We start from the raw sequence: 20542 nt of genomic DNA, 5'->3' as shown, positions 1-20542 counted from the left end.
GACTCCTTTCAGTTCAGTCGCCCCTCTCTTCGTTCGGCTAAATTAATGAGCGAGAGTGTGTTTCGTGCTTTTGGATCATCATCACGCTTACTCCTCATTCACTTGCACAAACACATTCGCAAATTCCCATATGTCTGCAGCCGTCGTCGACGTCAACGCCAAAGTAGACGGCATTGGCGCAGCGTCAGCGTTAGCTTCACTGTCGTTGTTGTTGACAAGGTGTTTGCTTTTCTGCCTTTTCGTAGGGGTGTCGCTCTTGCTGTTGTTGTTGTTGCTATTGTACCCAGCCTTGCTGCTACTCTTGTTGTAGTTGTTGCTGTTGCTGTCCGGCAATAGCTTTCAGCTGTGACGTTGCGGGCGCAACACAAGCGACGAAGATGGAGGCAGAGACAGAGGCAGTCTCCCGACACGTGCTTATGGGCGAGACAAATATGACAGCTTGCGAGGCAGCAAAGTCTGCGGAAGCTTGCCTAGACTTAAAAGCTTTAAAGTTTTACCGCCCATTAAGAGCTAAGCTTTTTGTAGTTTATCAAAAGCTGAACGATTTTTTCTACACGCAGCCCATTAAAACAGGGGAAACTATGTAAGTAGCATAGTTTAGTGTGCTCCATAAAAGAGTACATAATTAGACAGAATGAATCTTTGAGGCATTTTATGGCTGTAAATCAAAACGAAAGTAAACATTTATTTGCATTGTAGCTTAGCGTATAAATTTAAGGCTAATTCAGCATAGCATCCACATCAGCCTGTGAGCTGTTTGTCACTTCGGTGACTTCCTCTGCCGCTGTCGCTCCCTCTTCCTCCTCCTCTGTGCTATCAGATGCACTACCAATATCGCCTGCAACAATTGGTGGCTCTGTGCTGGTCGTGGTGCTGCCAACCTGTTCGGCCATGCACTGTGGATCGTTTTGGCAATCCACATTCGCCATGGCATTCAAACTTGCTGCTGGCACGCATGCAATGCGTTCCACTTCTCGCACCTCTTCGGCATTCAGGGGATCCGTCTCTTTCATCATGATGGGGAAGCACACAATTCCGCCAACAGGTGGCGCTGTTGCATCCGTGCTTTGGGTGGTTTGCTCCTCGCTTGACAATTCCTCCTGGGTTTCCTCCTCATTGCTTAGCGGCGGAGCAAAGAACTGCACTTCTTGCAGCGGTGCCTCTGTTTCTCCCTGTCCCTGTCCCTGTCCCTCTCCCGCACCCTCTCCCTGTTGTCCATTGTTAATAACGATTATTCGTCGACTCTCCAATTGAGCAGGTTCTCCTCCCTGTGGATTCTGATTCGGATTCTGATGATACACATGATGATAGTGGCCACGGTTCATGCTGTGCATAAGTCTGGCAGCCAGGAAACCAGTCAGAAAATCACCTTAGTAAATGTAGAAACGTATCCAACTATAGAACTATTCCGCTCGCTTACACACACTCTCTCTCTCGCTCACCTGATCCGAAGCTGCTGCCCATGGGCGGTTGTGGATAGTAGATGGCGCCACTGGGCAGTGCCTGAGTATTGGCATAGTAGGTGCCCTGGCTGGGCGCTGATCCATAGCTACCATAATTATAGCCGTGTGGCAGTTGTTGACGCGGATAGTTGCCCAGCTGTGGCTTTGGCATGGACTTGGGTTTCGGTGGTGGTGGTGGCGGTGGTGGCAGCGGCACCTTGGGTACAGTCATCGCCGTATGCACGGGTGAACCGCTGACAACGCGTCGTCCGCCGCCCGACGACGATGACTTGCTGCCGTATTTGCTACGCCAGCCACCGAAGATGCCACCAAATGAGCCACCGCCACGTCCACGACCACCGCGACCTGCCGCGGGCTGTACGAGGCAGGCGGCAGCAATGAGTAGAAGAAGCAACAGCAGCAGCTGCTGCTGCGAATTGGAAGTACAACGAGTATGTTTCATGCTTGCGATCTGCATCCGGCAATAACCACTTTCAAACTGGGGGATAAAGGCAACGCGTCGGCGCCTATATCCCCCTGAAAAGCATGGAAATCATGAAATGCGTGTGCGGCTGCCTCACTTTGGCACTTGTGAGGCATTTAGATTAACGAAAGAGCTTCACAATGGTTTCGAAAATCACGTAGCTCATTCCTTCAAAAGAATTCGCATTTAATTGAAACCTTATAAATATTTAAAACATTCAATCGAATATTTAGTATCCATATCATCTTAAAAACTCTTCATTGCTAAGTTTCCAATTTTGAATAACATTTAAATATGGTAAAATGTTTGTTAAAGAGTTTTTGCATTAGGCAATTCATTATTATAGCGTATGAGGAGCAATTTTATAAAATAAAGATACATAAGATATACAAAATAAATTTTAATTTTGACTCACCGATAAGTAAATTTGTTATAAACTTGTGATCTGAAATCAAAAGAATATGAGTTTTAGCTATACTATGCGTTTTAAATTTGATTTGTTATTTCATAAAAAGTAATTTAAATGCTTTAGTTTTCTATAATAATAATTCATTTATAAGCTTTCCCTTAAGTCCCATTTAATATTAATAATTTATTGACTTTATTGCATTTTAAGATGATTTATGGCTGTCATTTAATACTCAAATGCTTTCAAAGCATTAACACTTCCTTCAAGAGAAACAGAATCTGAGTGCTGTCCAAAAATGTGGTGACTGGCAAAAAGTAGCGCATTTATTTGATCATTTTAACCGAGTGAAATGTCATATCATTTTACTCATCACACAATTTGGATTTGACAGCATTGCCAGTGGCAGAAATTCATACATGAAATCCATACAGAATACTCTTCACTCATATATGCATGTATTATATGAATATACAGATACAGATACAGATACAGATGTATTTGTTCGTCCCCCCTCGCAGCATATCACATAGAAAATTGAATGAGTGTCGTCGTGTAATAATTCAATTGCCTCTAATTGAGTCGCACTCAAATTCTCGGATTTTCTCGATGTCTCCAACCAAGCAGCATAAACAACAACAACAACAGCAAAGTGTAAAAAAACAAACCAAAAAAAAAAAGGGAAAAATAATATGCTGTTGATATCTTTAGCAATTTGCCAAATGTGTCGCATCAGAGTTTTGATTTACTCATACGAATATGAATGTGAATACTTCTAGTAAACACGAATGCATCTCTATAGTAGTTGAGGTAATGCGCACTTGTTGATCGTCACGTTCAATTCCACGACCGATCTCACAAAAGACGCTGACCCATTTACAACGCAGGCCGTGAATTGCAAACGAACAAAAAAAGGAAAATAAAACTCTGAAATGCATTGTCATTGACGCCTTGGCAACTTAAATTACGTTAAACTGAGGTCATTACAATGCAATCAATATCATCAACTTTTACGAGTCCGAGGAAAGTGCTCTTCAAAGCCTGGGAATTTTCACACTTTCCCAGCACACAAATAAATGCGATGATAAAAATATATTCAACACTTTAAAAGTGCTAATGATTTACTTTAGAACCTATTTAACTTATTTAGCCTTAAATAGAATGCATACAGAAAGAAAAAACGTGCTAAAATCAAGAATAAAATCTTGAATGAAGTTTATATGAAGTCAAAATTGAACCAAGATGTTTTAGTCTTAAATCAAAATCGAAATTCTATAAAAATTCTACATTGCCCAATGTTGAAATTTAAGATTATAATCATGAATGAAAAAATTGCAATACTTAATTAAGATGGCAAAATCTTAAATCAAGATTTGCAATCTATTTTTTACTCTAGATGTGTTTCTCTTCGTGTAGAGATGCTTGAATATTAATCGTAGTTGTTTAAAAGTCTGTGAAGTATTTCAAGATCACTTTTTAAATTTCTGATTTTTTATTGAATATACTCTAAAATGAATAATATTAAATTTTTCCATTACTTTCTTTAAGAATTGTGGTTCTTTCTCTCTCAATTTAAGCAACTGAAAATGACTCGACTAAAGCACTTAAATAGAACTGCCTATGAATGAGTTATAAATAGCTACTATTGACTATGATTTTAATACTGTTTATTTGTGTAATGTTAACTAAAATAAACCAAGTTGTAGGCTCACAAGTAAGCACTTCATCTGTCTTGCTTTTGCTGAAGCACACAAAATATATTTGCATACACAATTTATATTTGTCATATTTTCACCTCACCCGGCGAAATAAATTTGGGAAAGACATCCCCACATAAGAATATACACAACTGGTGTTTAGTCATTATGCGGCAACTTAATTCCCATAAATTTGCAACGGTTTATTGATTGCCGCCCAAGTGGCATCATTAAAATCAAATGGGGGGACACCAAGGGATAGCTAGATAGAGCTAGAAAGAGAGGGGGAGAGAGGGAAGAGAGAGAGCGAGAGACTAGTTCATTTGGAACGTTTAGGCCATTTTGAAAGTCATTTATAATGAAATGTAGATGTTGAACCTGCCACCCAAATAAGTCGTACGTCATCCATAAAAGCAAAAATTAGTTGTTGGAGACAAACGGCGAAGGGAGTGCGTATCCAAAGAGAGTGTGTGAGAGAGAGAGAGAGAGGGGAACAACTCGAGGCGCAAAGGAAAACTTGTAAAATATTTACGAGCTCAAGTGACCAGAGCGAGAGCGGAAGCGAGAGACCATTGCAAAAACAATGGCCGAAAGCGGAAAGCATAAAAAGTAACTACTTTGTGGCTTACGTGTGATGCCATCCTTAACTGTTAACTGTGTGTGCGAGTGTGCGTTTGTGTGTGTGACAGACTCAAGAGCCAGAGCATACTTTTAGGCGCAGGCGAAGAAAGTTGCGAGTGCGTGTGTGAGAGTGTGAGTGTGTGTGTGTTTGCTGGCTGTATGTGTTGTGATTGTGTAATAAAAAATATCCAGCTGACATTTTGTGTCAAGCACCTTTTTCATTTTGGCACTCAGCAAAGCGTGGCCAACTGAAGTCTGGCCAACTGAACTGAACTGATGGAGGGTCCCAAGCAACGCCAACCATTACCACATTCCCTGAAAGTCCCACTCCCTCTTTCTCTCTCTCTCTGTCTCTCTCTCTTTCGCTAGTCTGACTGCTGCCTGAGTGATGACAAATTACATTTGTCAGATTTATGACCAATTATGAGCGTGTTATATATCACAGCAGAGGCAACAACGACGACGACGACGACAACGACGACGGCATCAGAGCCACCTTAATGGCAAGCGCAATGAATAAGTCGCCATCGTTTGTTTGTGGGCGTCTGAGCTGCGGGCAGTATAATATCAACTTTGGGGGTGTGGCACACAACACACATGAGGTACACGTTGCACGTTCACACTTCTATGGCAATTGGTAATGCTTTGCTGCGCCTTTCGTTCGCCTTTCATTCCATTTTCACACATTTCACATTTTCCACTCTCGCACTTCTCGGATTTCGTTGCTGTTTGTTCATTTGAGTTACGCATTTTGGCATAGTCTTAAGAGAAATGCTTTCGGAGTTTTCCATTGAGAAATGGCCAGCCATATTCGTCGTCGTCGTCGTCGCCGTTGTCGTCGCCTTTATGTCGCACTTTCGACTTGTATTATTTATGCCGCTAATGCGTTGAAAATAGCTCAAATTGCCTTTATTACATGCGCAGTTAAACTTCAATTACAGCTCTAATAAAAACACATGCCCAAAAGTATGCAACGAGAGTTGTTCGTACCGAAATTCCAATCAAAACCTTTCTTCGACCTCCAATACAACCTCCGATTATTATTGCTTGACGTCTCATAAAGTGCTGCATCTCAAGGTTGATGTCAATGCATTAAAAAGGTGTAAATGATCATCAAGTGCGTGATTTCATCGCACATAATCAAACTGCTGTCTGGGCACAATTTTAATGGCTAAACGAAAAGATGAGATCTTGAGGAGTGTGGGATTGACTAGAACACTTAATGTAGATTTGATTTTGTAGTTCTCTTATTGAAGAAAACAATGTAAATTTGATAACGACATTTAAATTGAGTATTCCACTGAAAGTGGAGCTGACTTCCAAATCTTCATTTAGTTGGTAGAAGAGTTTCCTCAATAATCTCATCGAAATAGAGCTTATAAAAATTCCTCAATAACCTAATCGAAATGGAGTTTATACAAATACAATAATCAAATAAAAATAAAAATGAATTTCTTATGAATTCCTAACATAATTTTCTATTCATTTATCTACTCTTCTTTACTACTTTTATGTAATTCTTTAAATAATTTTCTTTTTATTTATCTACTATCATTCATATTAAATATAACAAATTTTACATGTGGAAGAATTATTTCACTAAATTATAATGATCAATTTTTTATTTTTATGTTAATTGAATTAAAGGAAATATTCGTAAGCGCTTTCTTTACAATAAAAATCAAATAACTGATTCTACAACTCAAATACATAATCAATGAATTAAACTAACCAAATCTACATACAATGCTCTCCACGATGAAGCTTTCTAAGAATTTTGTGAATATATTCTAAACTTCCTTAGAAGTCTTTAAAAAACATCAAGCTGCCCTCGCTTGCCGTAATAATAATTTTCACCAGTTTTTAGTGACAAATACAAACGGGCGAAAAAAAGAAATATGCAAAAAGAAGAAAATCCATAAAATATGCGGCGAAATTGTGCAAATTAAAATCAAAAAGTATAAATTATCGAGATGCCTAATGTATTTGTTTTGCAACACTCGCTGCTGCTGAATGCTGCTGACGACGTCGTTGGGGGCGTTGAAATGGCTCGAAACAGGGGAAGTTGAAGGATGGGGGCGTGGCAGCAGCTGCGTCTCATAAACATTAATAAAAGCAACAGCGCATTTTATGCTTCATTTTACAATTCAATCAGTTTCAATTTCCACCTGTCGAATACATTTCCGTTTTACAGTTTATTTAAGCGTCGACGTCGAAGCTGTTGCTCGTAATTTTTTAATTTTGACTTGAATTTCCAAATTCAATTAGCTTCAAGGCGAAACTGCGAACGTCGGAGAGGATGGAAGATAGGCAGTCAGAAAGGAAGGAAGGAAGACATAAAGACAGCATCGCAGACCGCGAGCTTCACCCATCTGGCAGCCATTGTTGGTTTCAGTTTTTAGATTTATGTTTTTAGATTTTAATGAAAAGCCACATTTTGTATGGATGCCTGAATGTGGCCCCGATAGAAAGAGATAGAAAGAGAGCGTGAATCATGAGCGAGTAAAAAAAACTGAGAACGAAGTGGAGAAACATGCAAATTGTGTGCTTGGTTTATTTCGCAGGGCAATTAAAGCGTCATAACTCAAGGCAGACCGAAAAAGAAATTAGTTTATGTTCGACAAACCATAAAGAAAAAAAACAGGAATACCCTCTGTGTGGCATTATCGGCAGTCTGAATCAGCGTGGAACTAACTAATTTATGTGCTGGGCATAATTTGATAGTCAAATTAATATATCGACTCTCGCATTAGTCACTAGTTTTTATTATTGCTCAGACTACAAGAACTTCGAACTGAAAAGTTGTGGAGCAAAATCCTTGGAGCTTTATTCAGCTCAATGTAAAAGACAAGAAATAATGGCAAATTATTTTGATAGACACTTTAATTAAACCTTCTAAAAATATATATTTTAAAATGGGATTACAGTTAGAAAACTTATTGAAATATAAAATTGACATATAAAAATATTGTAAAATGAAATTAAATAATAGATAATATGTATATTGAAGCAGTCTCAACTTAAAGTTAGAAGTGCGCAATTCAACAGTATGAGTTTGTAAAATATATCAAATTATTATACCAAAAGAGTACAAAAAATATACCAAATGTTAAATTTGGTATATTGATGCAGTACTACATTCAAAATACACCGCAACAACTTTAATTTATACTTTTATATTGCTGCAAACATTGCTTTAACCTGCATTTCACAAAATTTAATTAGTATTTTAAATATAGTCAAAAGTGATTATATTTGTTATTCTAATTTATCTTTAATAATTATTTTAAAACATAGTAAAATGCTCTTTTATAATACAAATTTCCATACTAATTAGATCAATCGCATAATGTTGATAACAAAATTAAATTTTACGAACTTTAAAAATTGAAATTTAAGTCATTATTTAAGTGGCGCAAAAAAAAAACACATTGCACACAAGTATGCTAAAAAGCTGTTAACATTTTTGCACACCAATTAAATTAAAAATTGTTATCTAATAAAGTAATTAAATGCCAAATATGCAGCAAAATTGTGTGTAAGCTGATTAAATTGCGATTTGCAGTGTTTTATTTCAAAAACTCTTTTTATTGCTAACTGATGTGCATAGCATGTGTTGCACAGTGTGTGTGTGCGTGTGTATGTGTGTGGTTGTTGATACTGTTGCAAAGCTGCACTTGAAATACAATTGACTCGCCGCCAATTAGGTGAGAAATTGAAAACTCATGCAGCTGATTGGTTTCCACATCCTCTGCTCCCTCCCTGGACTCTCCCTCTCTCTCTCACTCTCTTTGTGTCTCTCTCTTTTTCTCTCTTGTTGCTGATCCTGTCTCCTTGTCACTGACGAAGCGGCTGTCACTCTCTCTCTCTCTCTGCTTGTGGCCTGAACACATGTCCATCAATTTTTCACACGCAACAGAGGAAACTGTTGCTGCTGGCAACGGGCAACAGTAGCAACAGTAGCAACAGCAGCAACTAGCAACCGGCAATGGCAATGAAAACGCATAAGCGGCTCTTCAGGCAACAAGCGAACGGTAGATAAACAGACAGCAACAACAACAAGCCCAAGAGGCGTCTGCAACAACTCAACCAATTGTTGTTCTTGCTGCTGTTGCTGTTGTTGCTGATGTTGCTGTTGTTGCTGATGTTGTTGCTGGGGATGCATGGCAACGGCACATTACCATTTCGTAGTTTTTCATGCATTCATTTTGATAGTCGATGTGACGACCCCCAGCAGCTCACAGAAAATATTGTCAGTGAAGAAAGAGTGATGTTGCTGCTATTGTTGTTGTTGCTGCCGAGTCCTGTGGCATCGACAGCGGCATTGGCTTAACTGATAAATAAGCACGGGGCGCCGCAATGTCTCCCGTTTGCTGGCGCGCTTGTCTCCGGTTGCGTAAACCATGCGTGTGTGCTTGCAACTTGACCTCGGGTCAAATGCAGCAAGATGAGGCATATGTCCACCATACTCGGTGCTGCCTGTTGTTGTCGGTGTCGCTGTCCTTGCTGCCGTTGCCGTTGCAAATGAAATTTTTCTTCAATTAGTTTATTTTCACACCAATGATTTTGATTTCAACCCCATGCAACGTCGGGTCAGTGCAACAGTGCAACAGAGTTGTTGTTGTTGCAACTGCTGCTGCTGCTGTTGCTGTTGCGCCGGCTTGTTAACGAGTGTGTGGCAATTAAGGCAACGCGTAATTGTTGCCAGTTGCAGATGATATTGATGCTTCATCCAGCCCCCAATCCAGCAAGCAACAAGAGCAGCAGCAACATCAGCATCGGCATCAGCATCCACATCACAGCACTCGTTGTTTGAATTGAGCGAGTTGATGAGGAGCCCAAACAAGCAAGCAACTAAGTGAGTGAGTGAATGAAGTGGTGGAGGGAGGAGGGAGAAGGGAGAGAGATTGTTGTATTTTCATTGAACATTTTGTTGTGAAGCGCAACTTTTTGATTGGCTTCCACTTGAGCGCCGAGCATGGAAACGGCAATAAAAAATGATTGAAGTGTGCGTCAATTTCTAGACATGCTCGCTCATTATACGCGGAAATCAGCGCACGCTACGCGGTGTGGCAAGAAGGCAGGTGGCAGGCAGGTAGCACGAGCTCATGCCCATTAGCTTTAGTTGAGGCACATTACGCATACGCCACGTAAGGCGGAGCGAAATGAATTGGATTTGTCATCGCAGCAAATGGCAAACGACAAACGGCAAACGCAGGCAAACTACAACGTACAGTGAGGACAAAGAAGGAAGGACAGACCGACGGACGGACAGGAGAGCAGCATCTTAGGCATATGAAACATGGAAAAAAGCTGAATGGCATACTCAAAATAAGCATGCAATACACGTGCTTTGGCAATTTGTCACATGAGCCTCTAAAATATGCCCCAGGGTGTTTGGCCAAAAACTTGACATAGCCCTGCGACTCTCCTGCTTTCTGCCTGCTTTCTTTCTTTCTTCTCTCCGCTCTGGACTAAAGTGAAAAAGCATTAGCTGCATACACAACACACGGAAATGTGCTAGAAGCGAAACAACGCTGAGAAAACGCCACGAAATCGCCTTGAAATCGCCTTGAAAAGTCTTGAAATTGCCTTTAAAATCTCAACCAAACCAAACCCTAATCTCAATGTAAACAAAATTGTTTTTAAATTAAAAATTAGTTTGAATTTAGTTTGATAATTAATATATTAAATTAAAAAAAAAATGTCAATGGCGATTTGCTTATGTTTACGCCTTCCAGAATGTCTTTACTGTGCAATACATATTCATATGGCAGGCAGCTTAGCAACAAGAAAAATATGAAGTCTAGCTCAGATTAGATGATTTTTCAGGATAAACGCGGCAAGTTGTGAGGCACTTTGCTTTTCCCACACACCCAACAAGCAGCACGTATTTATGTGAATGTGTGTGTGTATGTGTGTGCGTGTATGTATGTTTGTGCCTTTGCCATGCAAATGAAGCCATCAATAAAAATTTTAAATTTAATTTAGACGGTCGCCAAGCAACGACTCAAGTTTTGCAGTTTGTTTGTTGGCTGCATTTGTTGCCGTTTCTCAGACTTTTGCCTTGTACGGTATTTGTTTTCCATTTCAACAGCTGTTTTTTGTTTTGCCACACCCTCTTCCGCCCCACCTGTCTACCTTCCATTCTCACACACACATACACAGAGCTATAATTTAATTTCACATGCGTTCGCAGGCGTTAAACTTTGCCCTCGCGTCCTGTTCGCATTTTAAGTTATGTAGATTATAATTAGAAAAGTTGCTTCGCTTTTTTCTCCCTTTGTTGATGGAGGGGGAGTAGTAACAACAACAGCAAACTTTGTTTACCGCCGATGCCGTCGCTCACAAAGTCATAAAATTATAGGTAAACGTTTACGTGCATCGGCACGCGATGTTCAGACTTGTGGCACAAACCAAATGCGAAATTAAGACATTCGACTGTTTAAAGAGAGAGTGAGAGAGAAGAGGAAAGAAAGAAGGGAAAGGGAAGTTGGCTTTGCTGCTGGCTTGCTCCATTTGCATAGCCCACCAATTAATTACCGCGGAATTTAAAAGGTTTTCGCTCAGTTTGCTTGTGGGACGACTTTGGCTTCGCATTACGGGGCGCAACACAAAACAAAATTCGCAATAAGAAATAAGAATTATATAAATGACGCAATATGAAACTAATCACTTTTAATTGGTGCACAAAGCAAATTATGGAAATGAAAAAGCGTCGACTCTAAAAAACCTTTTTATTTTTTTTCCTTACGCCTTCTTTCGCTCTTTCTCTCACCGGACTTGGGCGGCAGTCTTAAAACTTATGTCTGCTATTAAAATATTAAATTGTGTTTGTTAAAGTAGCACCGAACAAAACTTTGTTAAGTGCGTCATTTATATGCGCCAACATTTCGCTTCGAATTCATTTGAGTGGCATTAAAAAAATCAACGCAAATAAGTAAATACAGAAATGAGATTAATATCTCAAGTTGCCATTTTAAATCAATGTGCAAAAGTTGTGCAATAAATTGCAAAATATTCCCCACAAAAAAGACAATAAATGCTGATATTTATATGCAACATCAAGTCTACTATATATTCAAGCAACGCATTTTTCCACCAAATTGTAGCAGACTTTTAAGCACACTGCTCCATTAATCGATAAATGAAGAGCTGCTCATGCCAATCCTCTTTCTCGTTGTGTGTGTGTTTATTTTTACAATTATTACAATTTTCACACGCTACGAAAAAACCGCAAAGCATTCAAACAAAACACACAAGAAATACGCTACGTGGCGTTACGCGTTACGTATACGTCCCGTATCTCTAGCTGTTGTTGCTGTTCGGAATTGTTCGCTTTGTTGTTGTGTTCGCTGCTCTTTCATTGCGCTGATTTACGCTGTTTTTTGTGCTGTATTCCTTTTTTTTTACACCTTGCGTGCGCTTGTTTTTTACGACTCACATGCAGCAGCAGCTATAAAATGCCGCATTTTTGTGCTATGTGTGAGTGGCCATATCTGTGTGTGAGTGTGTGTGTGTGTGTATGTGTGTGGGCGAACACGTACGTCTGTTGTTAATTATGCTTTTAAGCAAATTAGCAGCTGGATTGCCATACGCAAATAATGCGAAATCGATTTGGCGAGCCAGTCAATAAATTTTGGACAAAACCCAAACGAAACGCTGCCAAACAAATAAATAACAAGTAAGAAAGTTACGGTCGAGTGTGATCGACTGTGAGATACCCGCTAGCCATTTTGAATAAAAGAAGAATAGTGCGGTATTAATTTGAAAATATACCAAATTAATATACCACAAGTATACTGAAATATACCAAAGCATATGTGTTGGTATATTGATATAGTACTAATTATAGTATAGTACTATATAGTACTGTTATAGTACTTTATAGTACTAAATCAAAACATAGTGTAGAGTGCAAAATATACTATAGGGTGGAAAATATACCAGATTCTCAGCCAAAGCAACTAAGACCACTATGTAAAAGCATTTCTTAAACTTGCAGTTGGAGCTGATCAAGAATATATATACTTCATAGATAAATGTCTCCTTATGCCTGCTACTTACGCAAAAGTTATAATACCCTTCTACCCTATGGGTAGCGGGTATAAAAAACATTCGCAATGCGTTCGTCGGCCATGCTGGGCTCTGAAGATTTCCTGTAGCTACCCAAGAGTGAAAGAGAGACTTATTGGCATTCAATTAAATAAATAAGTATTCTATAAATAAGTATGAACAAAAACGTGTTCGACTTTGTAAAGTTTGCTGTGCAAAAGTTAAATTATGTAAATCAACTTAAAGTTTTGTATATATTATATTATATAATTTGTAACTGACCTTTTAACATCCCCTGACTAGCATTATGCTTTATTGTAAATACCCAATTTGGAAATGTGCTGAAAATAAAGGATATAATAATTGAAAAAGGTGCCAACATGCATGTACATATTTTTTTGTTTTAATGTTAATGCTAAACAATAAATATTCGAATAAGCGAATGCTTAAAGCAAATCTGTTTTTGCGGGGCGTATCTTTAATTTGATTCAATTGTTTTTTTTTGTTGCGCGCAGAGAAGAGCAGAGCAGAGCATTTTGTTAATGCTGCCAATTTGATAATTACAAACGAAATCCTATTAGCGCTCCTTATTTATGCAAATTTCGTTATTTCGTTTAATTTTTAAAACATGAGTGTCTGTTATCGCCGCTTGACTGCACGGCATGGAGCGGCAGCTGCTGTTAATTTAATTTGCCATAGGAAAAGCGACAGACACACACAGAAGCGCACATCTATATTCAGCATTTAAATTAAGCAATGCGTACATTATAATCTTCTATTGGAAAGTCGAGCCAGACACACAGAGACACACAGGAAAAGTTAAACGTGCACCTGTCTCAAGTCGTGCCTCGTGCCCCTCAAAGAACAGCTGTCAACGTCGCTCGCAACGTCGCAACATGGCTGCCATGATGTCGCTTTCAATTATGCCACATGCGTGCGGCATCTTCATCTCCATCTCTATTTCCACCGCCATCTTCATCTTCATCTTTATCTTCAGAATTTTGCAGCTCTACCAAACATAACAATCTCGACACACACGATACTAAAGATTGTCATCTAGCAAAAGGAAAAGAACAAAAAAGGACAAAAGACCAAAGTCGATGGCATGGCCCCAAAAATGTAATTCCCATTCCCCGAGGCCTGTTGATTTTTTACCTTTATCACTTTATGACAAAATGCTGTGACATGCATAAAAAATATGTGCGAGTGTGTTTTATGCGCCCGGCCTCTAATTGACAATGCTTATTAATTATTAATTAGATGCGTTTGATATTCCCCAACAATTTTGGGTCACATCTCATGTACATCAAGTAAGCCCTTTACTTTAGCTTTACTTCATTCTCTCACCTTTCATTCACAGAGGCCTGTAATGATATATAATTAAAATTTCACTTTACATGTCTCCGTCTTCAACTCAGTCACAAGACACGAGACACGGGACACAAGACGCACACACATGACACAGGTTTCACACTTGAGAAGAAGTTGCTAAGGAAAAGTTCGGGGAAAATTGTCAGCATTAAAAATTAAAACTAGAAATGGTACGCGAGGCACACTTTGATATCATTTCCATTTAAAAGGAAAGCACTAATTGAAATTTATTGACATAGAAAATATATTCAAATTAAGGAAAAAGGCAGTCAACTTAATAAGCAACTTTGTCAAAGTTTCTGCAATTATTTAAAGAGAACAACATTATCCTTTAAATAAATATTTAAAATGGCTTCAAACACCTCTGTCACATTTTCATTGATTCGATTTGGACATAGGTAAATTGGTATTTTTGTTGATCTACAGGTTGTAATCGAAATGCGAATCAAATACAAATATCAGGTTAAACTCGTCGTATCTTTTGACAGTCAAAACACACACACTCAGACACACACATTTTGTGTTACAAATTCGTATCGTAAAATTAATTAAATCCAGTGTGCCTGGCTTTTTTGCCTAGCTCGATTTGAGATGCCTTTTGGTAGAGCAGCGAAGACCATTAGAAATTTTATTACATTGGCTATAAAGTTGAGTTTTGTTTTACGTTCGTTCGTTCGCTCTCGCAGCAAGCAAAGATCAACAATTTGGGCTTCATTGTTTCAATTTATTATTAACTTTTATATCATGGCCGGAAACAGGAATAGGAACTTTATTTACCAATAAATGTGCTGGCACATCTCCGCTTCCTCTCTTCACTACTTCATCAGGTTTTTTTTTGCCTGGCAGCAGCAACTGTAACAATTTTTATGACATTTTAAGCCAATATCCGTTAACGCCCCGATTGTTGCCATTTTTCCAACAGATTCTTGTCCAAGTTGAAGGTCATTAAAATGTCTGCCAGGCTTGTTTATCGAGCTTCTCTTTTTTCGTTGCTCTTCATTTTCATTGTTGATGCTTTTGGCATACGCTTTTCCATACGCTTTTGCCTTGGCTTAAACACAGAAATTTTTAAGGCAGCTTTTGCTAATTGGCTTGAAGAGTTGCGGCTGCCACAAAATATGTCGACTGTTTCACAGAACTCGCAACTATACAAGTTAATATTTTGCGAAACAGCAAAAAGCATGCTTCAGTGGGTTTTAGTTTTATTAGCAAACTGGATTTCGTTGTTGTTCCTGGCAGCAAATACTTGACATTTTATTACGAAAAGGGAACGTTGCCAGAGTTCCTCACTCTCTTCCTGTCCCCCATGTGTGTGTATGTGTGTATATGTGTGTGTTTCATGCATCTAACCATTTTGTCATCCCCAGCCCGCAGGCGATGAAATAAAAATGAGCTAGCAAACTGTGACGGGGGGGAAAACTGTTGTTGTTGTTGTTGGGTTCAACCTGAGAAACTGATGCTGAACCCAACTGGAAACATTGCAAAAAAATAACTAGCATAATAACGCAAATATTTTACGATACGCAGAAGAAACGACAAGCCAAAAACTTAACTAGCCGCGGGCCAAGCACTGAAACAACAACTCAACTCAACTCCGCTCAGCTCAGCTCAGTTCAACTCAACGTAAATAAAATTTCATTTCATTTTTATGCTTCTTGCTGTATTGTATGATATAGTATGTATATAGAGTAGATATATATGTGTAGCATACTTTTAGGTAGCATACATGCAGCACATTGCTTGCATTTGAGGTTAATTTCCGAGGGGGTGCGAAGGTGGAGGTGGAGAAGGATGAGGAGGAGGAGGACTTTGGGGAATGGGGATTGGCCAACTGATTGTGTATGCCGAAGGCAGTGAGGCAATCAGCTGCGTGGCTTCGGGCCGATGATGCTTCATTTAAAAAGCAAATAAAATTAAAATACGCGCATATCTATATGCTCTATATATATATATTATATGCATTCGTTTTTTTGTTGTTGTTGTTTGTACATATATTCTTTTTCAACAGATCAAACAGTCGAATTATGGGCAAATACATACAGACACAGCTGAGATGCCAATCGAAATGAATTGAGCCCACAGTCGACAGCACACACGTGAGTGAGTGTGTGTGTGTGTGTGTGTGTTTGCCTCTCTTTCTCTCTTCTTCATCTGTTTGTCTCTCCCTCTGTCTGTGTGTTGGTAAATTAAAAGCAAATAGCTGGCACACGAACTGGGAACTGGAAAGCAGCAGCAGCAGGAAAAAAAATCAATTAAAATCAAATAAAGCTTTGTGCAAATATGCAGCTGATTTAAAATTATTTTTATGCTCTCTGCTCTCTGCTCTGCTGCTGTGCTGCCTCCGTCCTGCCTCCAACTGCGACTCATTAAAGCACACAAATTATTGAAAGAACAGCGCTCAGAAGAGAACAATGTTTCAATGGCCCAAGCCAAGCGACACTCGACTGGTCCATCCACATCCGCCAAGTTGGCCCATTGTCAGCACGCCTTCATCATCAAGCGGCGGCATCAGTCAAGTGCCACTGCAGTGGCAGTCATCCTCGTCACAATGAATGCTTGGCCAGCGTAGTCCGAGGCCAGGCCAGACAAACAGTTCCCAAAGAATGAGCGTACAATTAATAAAAAATGGAATTCATTTCCATGTCTCACGCTTCACGCTTCATGCTTCACTCTCACGCTGTCGCAATGTCAACAAGGTTCGATGGCTGGATGGACTCCACTGGCTGGCAAATTATGCGACGAGTCAAATTGATAATTATGTGGATAGTTGAGGGCGCCCTCGAACACAACTTAAACTCAAGTTTATAATGTGATTCAAGCACGACCATAATAGAATAACAATAATAGACAACCGCAGCAGAAAACAAACCACAAAGTAAATCAGTTTTGCTAATGTGTGTAAACTCATTAACTGTGTCGAAAGCAATAATTGATTGTTCGTTGTGTCAAGTATACGGAGAGAAAACATCCTAGATAGAATGGTATATGGACTTAAAAAAAAACTATTTTGAAATAAGATCGTTAGGTGAAACAGGTAAGAAAGCTATAGTTAAATGTGCTCGACTATGAAATACCCGCTGAATAAAATGAAAACAGTGCGGTATTAGTTTTAAAATAAGATTAATAAACATTAAAATAAAACCTAAAAATATACCGAATGTTATATTTGACAAATTGATGTAGTACTACATTCAAGAATATATGTATTCAAAATATTCCAGAGTGAAAGCCAAAGCAAATAAAGGTGTTTTTGCCCATACAAAATAATTTCTTTAATAACTTCAACAATTTGTATCTAATCGCAAACAAATTTTTTAGAAATCATAATGACTTTAGTTATTATTATATGTATTAAAATTCGACTCTCGCTTCTTGATTTAAGATTTGTACGATCTTAACAAAATATAATTTTATTCATGTTTCTCAAAATGTTGGAATTCCGTTCCTTTAAAATTAGAAACTAACTTCTGGTAATTGGCTTAGTAAGCAGAGATTATGCCAATAATTTTTCCATGTGTTCGTTGGTCTTGGGTTCAAACTCTAGTCGGAATTGTATTCTCGATCTTAGCACTTTTTTCTGTCTGTTTACTTCAAGTCGAAAGTAATTCAAATGTAAATCGCTAATATTTATAGCGAGAGGAGAGCCTAGATTTTACTTTTCTTTTTCATTATTTCACTCTTTCTACTCCGCTTTTTTAATCTAGTTAAACTCCTTTCTTTCGCAAGAACATTTGTTAATCTTTTAACCGCCAAAACGACGGCAGCAGTTTTTATCTCTGATTTGTTATTTTCATTGTCTCCTTTTCTTTTGCTTTGTGCGCGCTTAAAAGCCAAAGTTTTGGCCGCAACGAACTAAAAATTAAAATTAAAAATTATTACACGCAATACAAATAAACATTTCGTTTTTTTCCCTTTCACTTTTGTTGCTGTTGCTGTTGTTGTTAGTCCGCTTAAGTAACGGTGTCAGGGTATGGGTTTTGTTTTGGGGGCGGTGGCTTGTGGTCCATCGTCGTTAAACAAAAGGGCAAAGGCAACCCTTGAGCAAATAATACTTAAACCCTCATTAAAGTAACTGAACACAGCACAAAAAAAAAGCGAAAGGGGCAATGCAAGTGTCACCCTTGCTCAGTTAATGTAAACAAAGTACAACAAATACGAAAAAATACAAAAAAAAGAAAAAAAAAATACGAAATACAAACGCGCCAGCAAGTCAAGCAAATTTGGCCAATTTGTTTCCGCTCCCATTCCCACTTTAGTTGGCCCAACAACTTGAGGCAAGTAATTAAGTTTTGTTTGAAATTTTTCTTATGCTTTTGCACCGGACACTACTTGGTGGGTTTTTCGGGTTTTACATTTCCGCCATCCGTACGCCGTAGTCCGTAGTCCGGAGTCCGCCATTTGCCATTTGCCGGGGTCGCCTGTAAATTATTTGCACTAAAAAAAAGTAAAGAAGAAAAACCTCTCAAAGTGTTGGCCCAGTACAAACAAAGAGCGTTAATAGTTGCTCCACAGGATGCCAGGTCTTGGACCGGGACGCGCCTTAATGAGCTCAACTCTTTAACGCATTAGCTGCACCCGGGGAACAGAACAGCGAGTGGCAAATGCGCTTTATTTTCGCGCAGACTCCACACAAAATGATCCTCCAGAAGGCGCCGCAAAGCGGGCAATAATATCACGCCAAGGAGCGTGAAAATGCCACAAAATGAGGTCAAGTCAATGGATCCGTTGTTGCAGTTGTTGTTGTTGTTGTTGATGTTATTGTTGTTGTGCAACTCTTGTTCTTCTTGTTGTCCCTGTTCGATGACTGCCATAAATAATTCGCATATTTCGCATCGGCGTTGCTCGTGTGTATGTGTAATTTAAATAAATAAATTCGGCTTTAACCCAGCTGTGTGTGTGTGTGTGTGTGTGTGAATACTTTTGTCATCATGTATTTAATTACTCAGACAGTTTTCATTAAATGCTGAACTGGTCGGGCGCGATTCTCCTTCTTGCCAACCATAAAGCAAGCGAAATATCTTGCAATTATATTTGCATGTGAGCTCAAAGTGTTTGCCAATGGAAAAAGCATGAAGCAGGCAAACATAACAAGTCACCAGTGCGCAATACAAGTTCGCTACGACTTGAAGATACCCTACACGAAACCTATTACGATAATTGCCTTCTACGACTGTTTAAAGTTATGCTGCAATGTGAATTTTATTCACTGCATTTAAGCATGCCTTTCTATAGCCCTGCGTATTTACAGGGTATCTTAGCTGGGCCGGATGGTGTGCCAGACTGCAGGCAGTGAAGCGACAACACAGACACAACCCAAAACGCACCTGCCGCTGGTAAATTCGAGCTGAAAATGCATTTTTCATGCGTTAATTTTTCATTTTTAATTATTCGATTATAAAGACCTTACATAATTGAAAGCCTGGCAGGCGGCACGTGCTCCAGGCACAACAAGCATGCAATAAAACAGAACAAAAAAAACAGCAAAAGTACGTGCACAACAACATAAGAAGCAAACCAAAAGCGCCGCAAGGATCGTTAAATAGGGTTTTTTAAAAAATCAACAACAATTGCGTCGCCTTGCGAATTGCTAAAGAAAAATGTCATTTAATTTGCATATTGTTGCAAGTTGACTTCTTGCACACGGTTGCATTGTTGTTGGTCGCACGCAGCAAAAGTTGTGACAAAAATAATAGCATACTTTTTGGAGCATATGAAAACAAAGCAAAAATCTATCAAATTTACACTGTCTGTGCTATTTATAGTACTAATAATAAAATATTAAGTATGAATATGAATAAATATTTAGAAAAAATTAAAAAAAAGTATTTACTTAAAAAACCTCCCCGACGGGGAATTGAACCCCGGTCTCCCGCGTGACAGGCGGGGATACTAACCACTATACTATCGAGGACTTGAAACAAGCGGCGGCTAAAAGCATATAAATAAATTTCATGACATTTTTTTAGGCAGAACATTGGAAATGTATTTATATAAAAATAGTTTGTTGTTAATGATATTTAAATTCCAGCAAGAGTATTTCATAGTAAAGCATACTTAAGACATTTAATGCTTGCTTTCTAACATTAATGTATCTGAATACCTTTGCGTATTTCACATAATTCTACAAAATATTTACACAAGCTTCATGCAGAGACGCACAACACACGCACCTCCAGCAAAGAGTGTGTGTGTGTGTGTGTGGGAAAGCGTGTATGGTATTTTTATTTCATTGCAGTCGACTAACTAACTTAGTAACTAAATACAAGTATAACTATTTGCCGAGTAAATAAGTTTGTTGGCAAAATCGCCAGCCATGGACTGGTAACTATTTGTTAACGTTTATATACTAAAGCTAAACTTCATATTTAACTAAAGGAAAAGCAAACGCAAAGGCAAAGGCTAGTTGCACAGATGCAGTTGTAGTTGTAGTTGTAGTTGTCGTTGAAGTTGTAGTTGTAAACATTAT

At 38.7% G+C, this 20542-nt stretch overlaps 1 protein-coding gene and 1 non-coding gene across 2 annotated transcripts; both read right to left on the bottom strand.

Annotated features, from left to right (window-relative positions):
* Positions 1-635: 635 nt before the first annotated feature.
* Positions 636-1952, bottom strand: LOC133850507 (uncharacterized). The gene is made up of 2 exons (XM_062286632.1): positions 1443-1952; positions 636-1369 (listed from the first exon to the last, which is right to left on the bottom strand). The coding sequence occupies exons 1-2, from the start codon at positions 1918-1920 to the stop codon at positions 720-722; spliced, it is 1128 nt and encodes a 375-aa protein (XP_062142616.1). The 5' UTR covers positions 1921-1952; the 3' UTR covers positions 636-719.
* A 17963-nt stretch (positions 1953-19915) lies between these two features.
* Positions 19916-19987, bottom strand: Trnad-guc (transfer RNA aspartic acid (anticodon GUC)). The gene has a single exon. It is a non-coding gene; the product is annotated as a tRNA-Asp (tRNA).
* Between the last annotated feature and the right edge of the window lie 555 nt (positions 19988-20542).

The sequence above is a fragment of the Drosophila sulfurigaster genome, chromosome 2L, assembly GCF_023558435.1.
Source record: "Drosophila sulfurigaster albostrigata strain 15112-1811.04 chromosome 2L, ASM2355843v2, whole genome shotgun sequence".
NCBI classification, from domain to species: Eukaryota; Metazoa; Arthropoda; class Insecta; order Diptera; family Drosophilidae; genus Drosophila; species Drosophila sulfurigaster.
The sequence above is the reverse complement of the archived record's forward strand: the minus strand, read 5'-3'. Positions and strand labels throughout refer to the sequence as shown.

What these genes read in the sequence shown, in the direction of transcription:
- LOC133850507 (XM_062286632.1), bottom strand. Translation starts at nt 1,920, where the DNA reads ATGCAGATCGCAAGCATGAAACATACTCGTTGTACTTCCAATTCGCAG. An exon ending in GGGCAGCAGCTTCGGATCAG is followed by an intron (nt 1,370 to 1,442) that starts GTGAGCGAGAGA and finishes ACATTTACTAAG; the next exon opens with GTGATTTTCTGACTGGTTTC.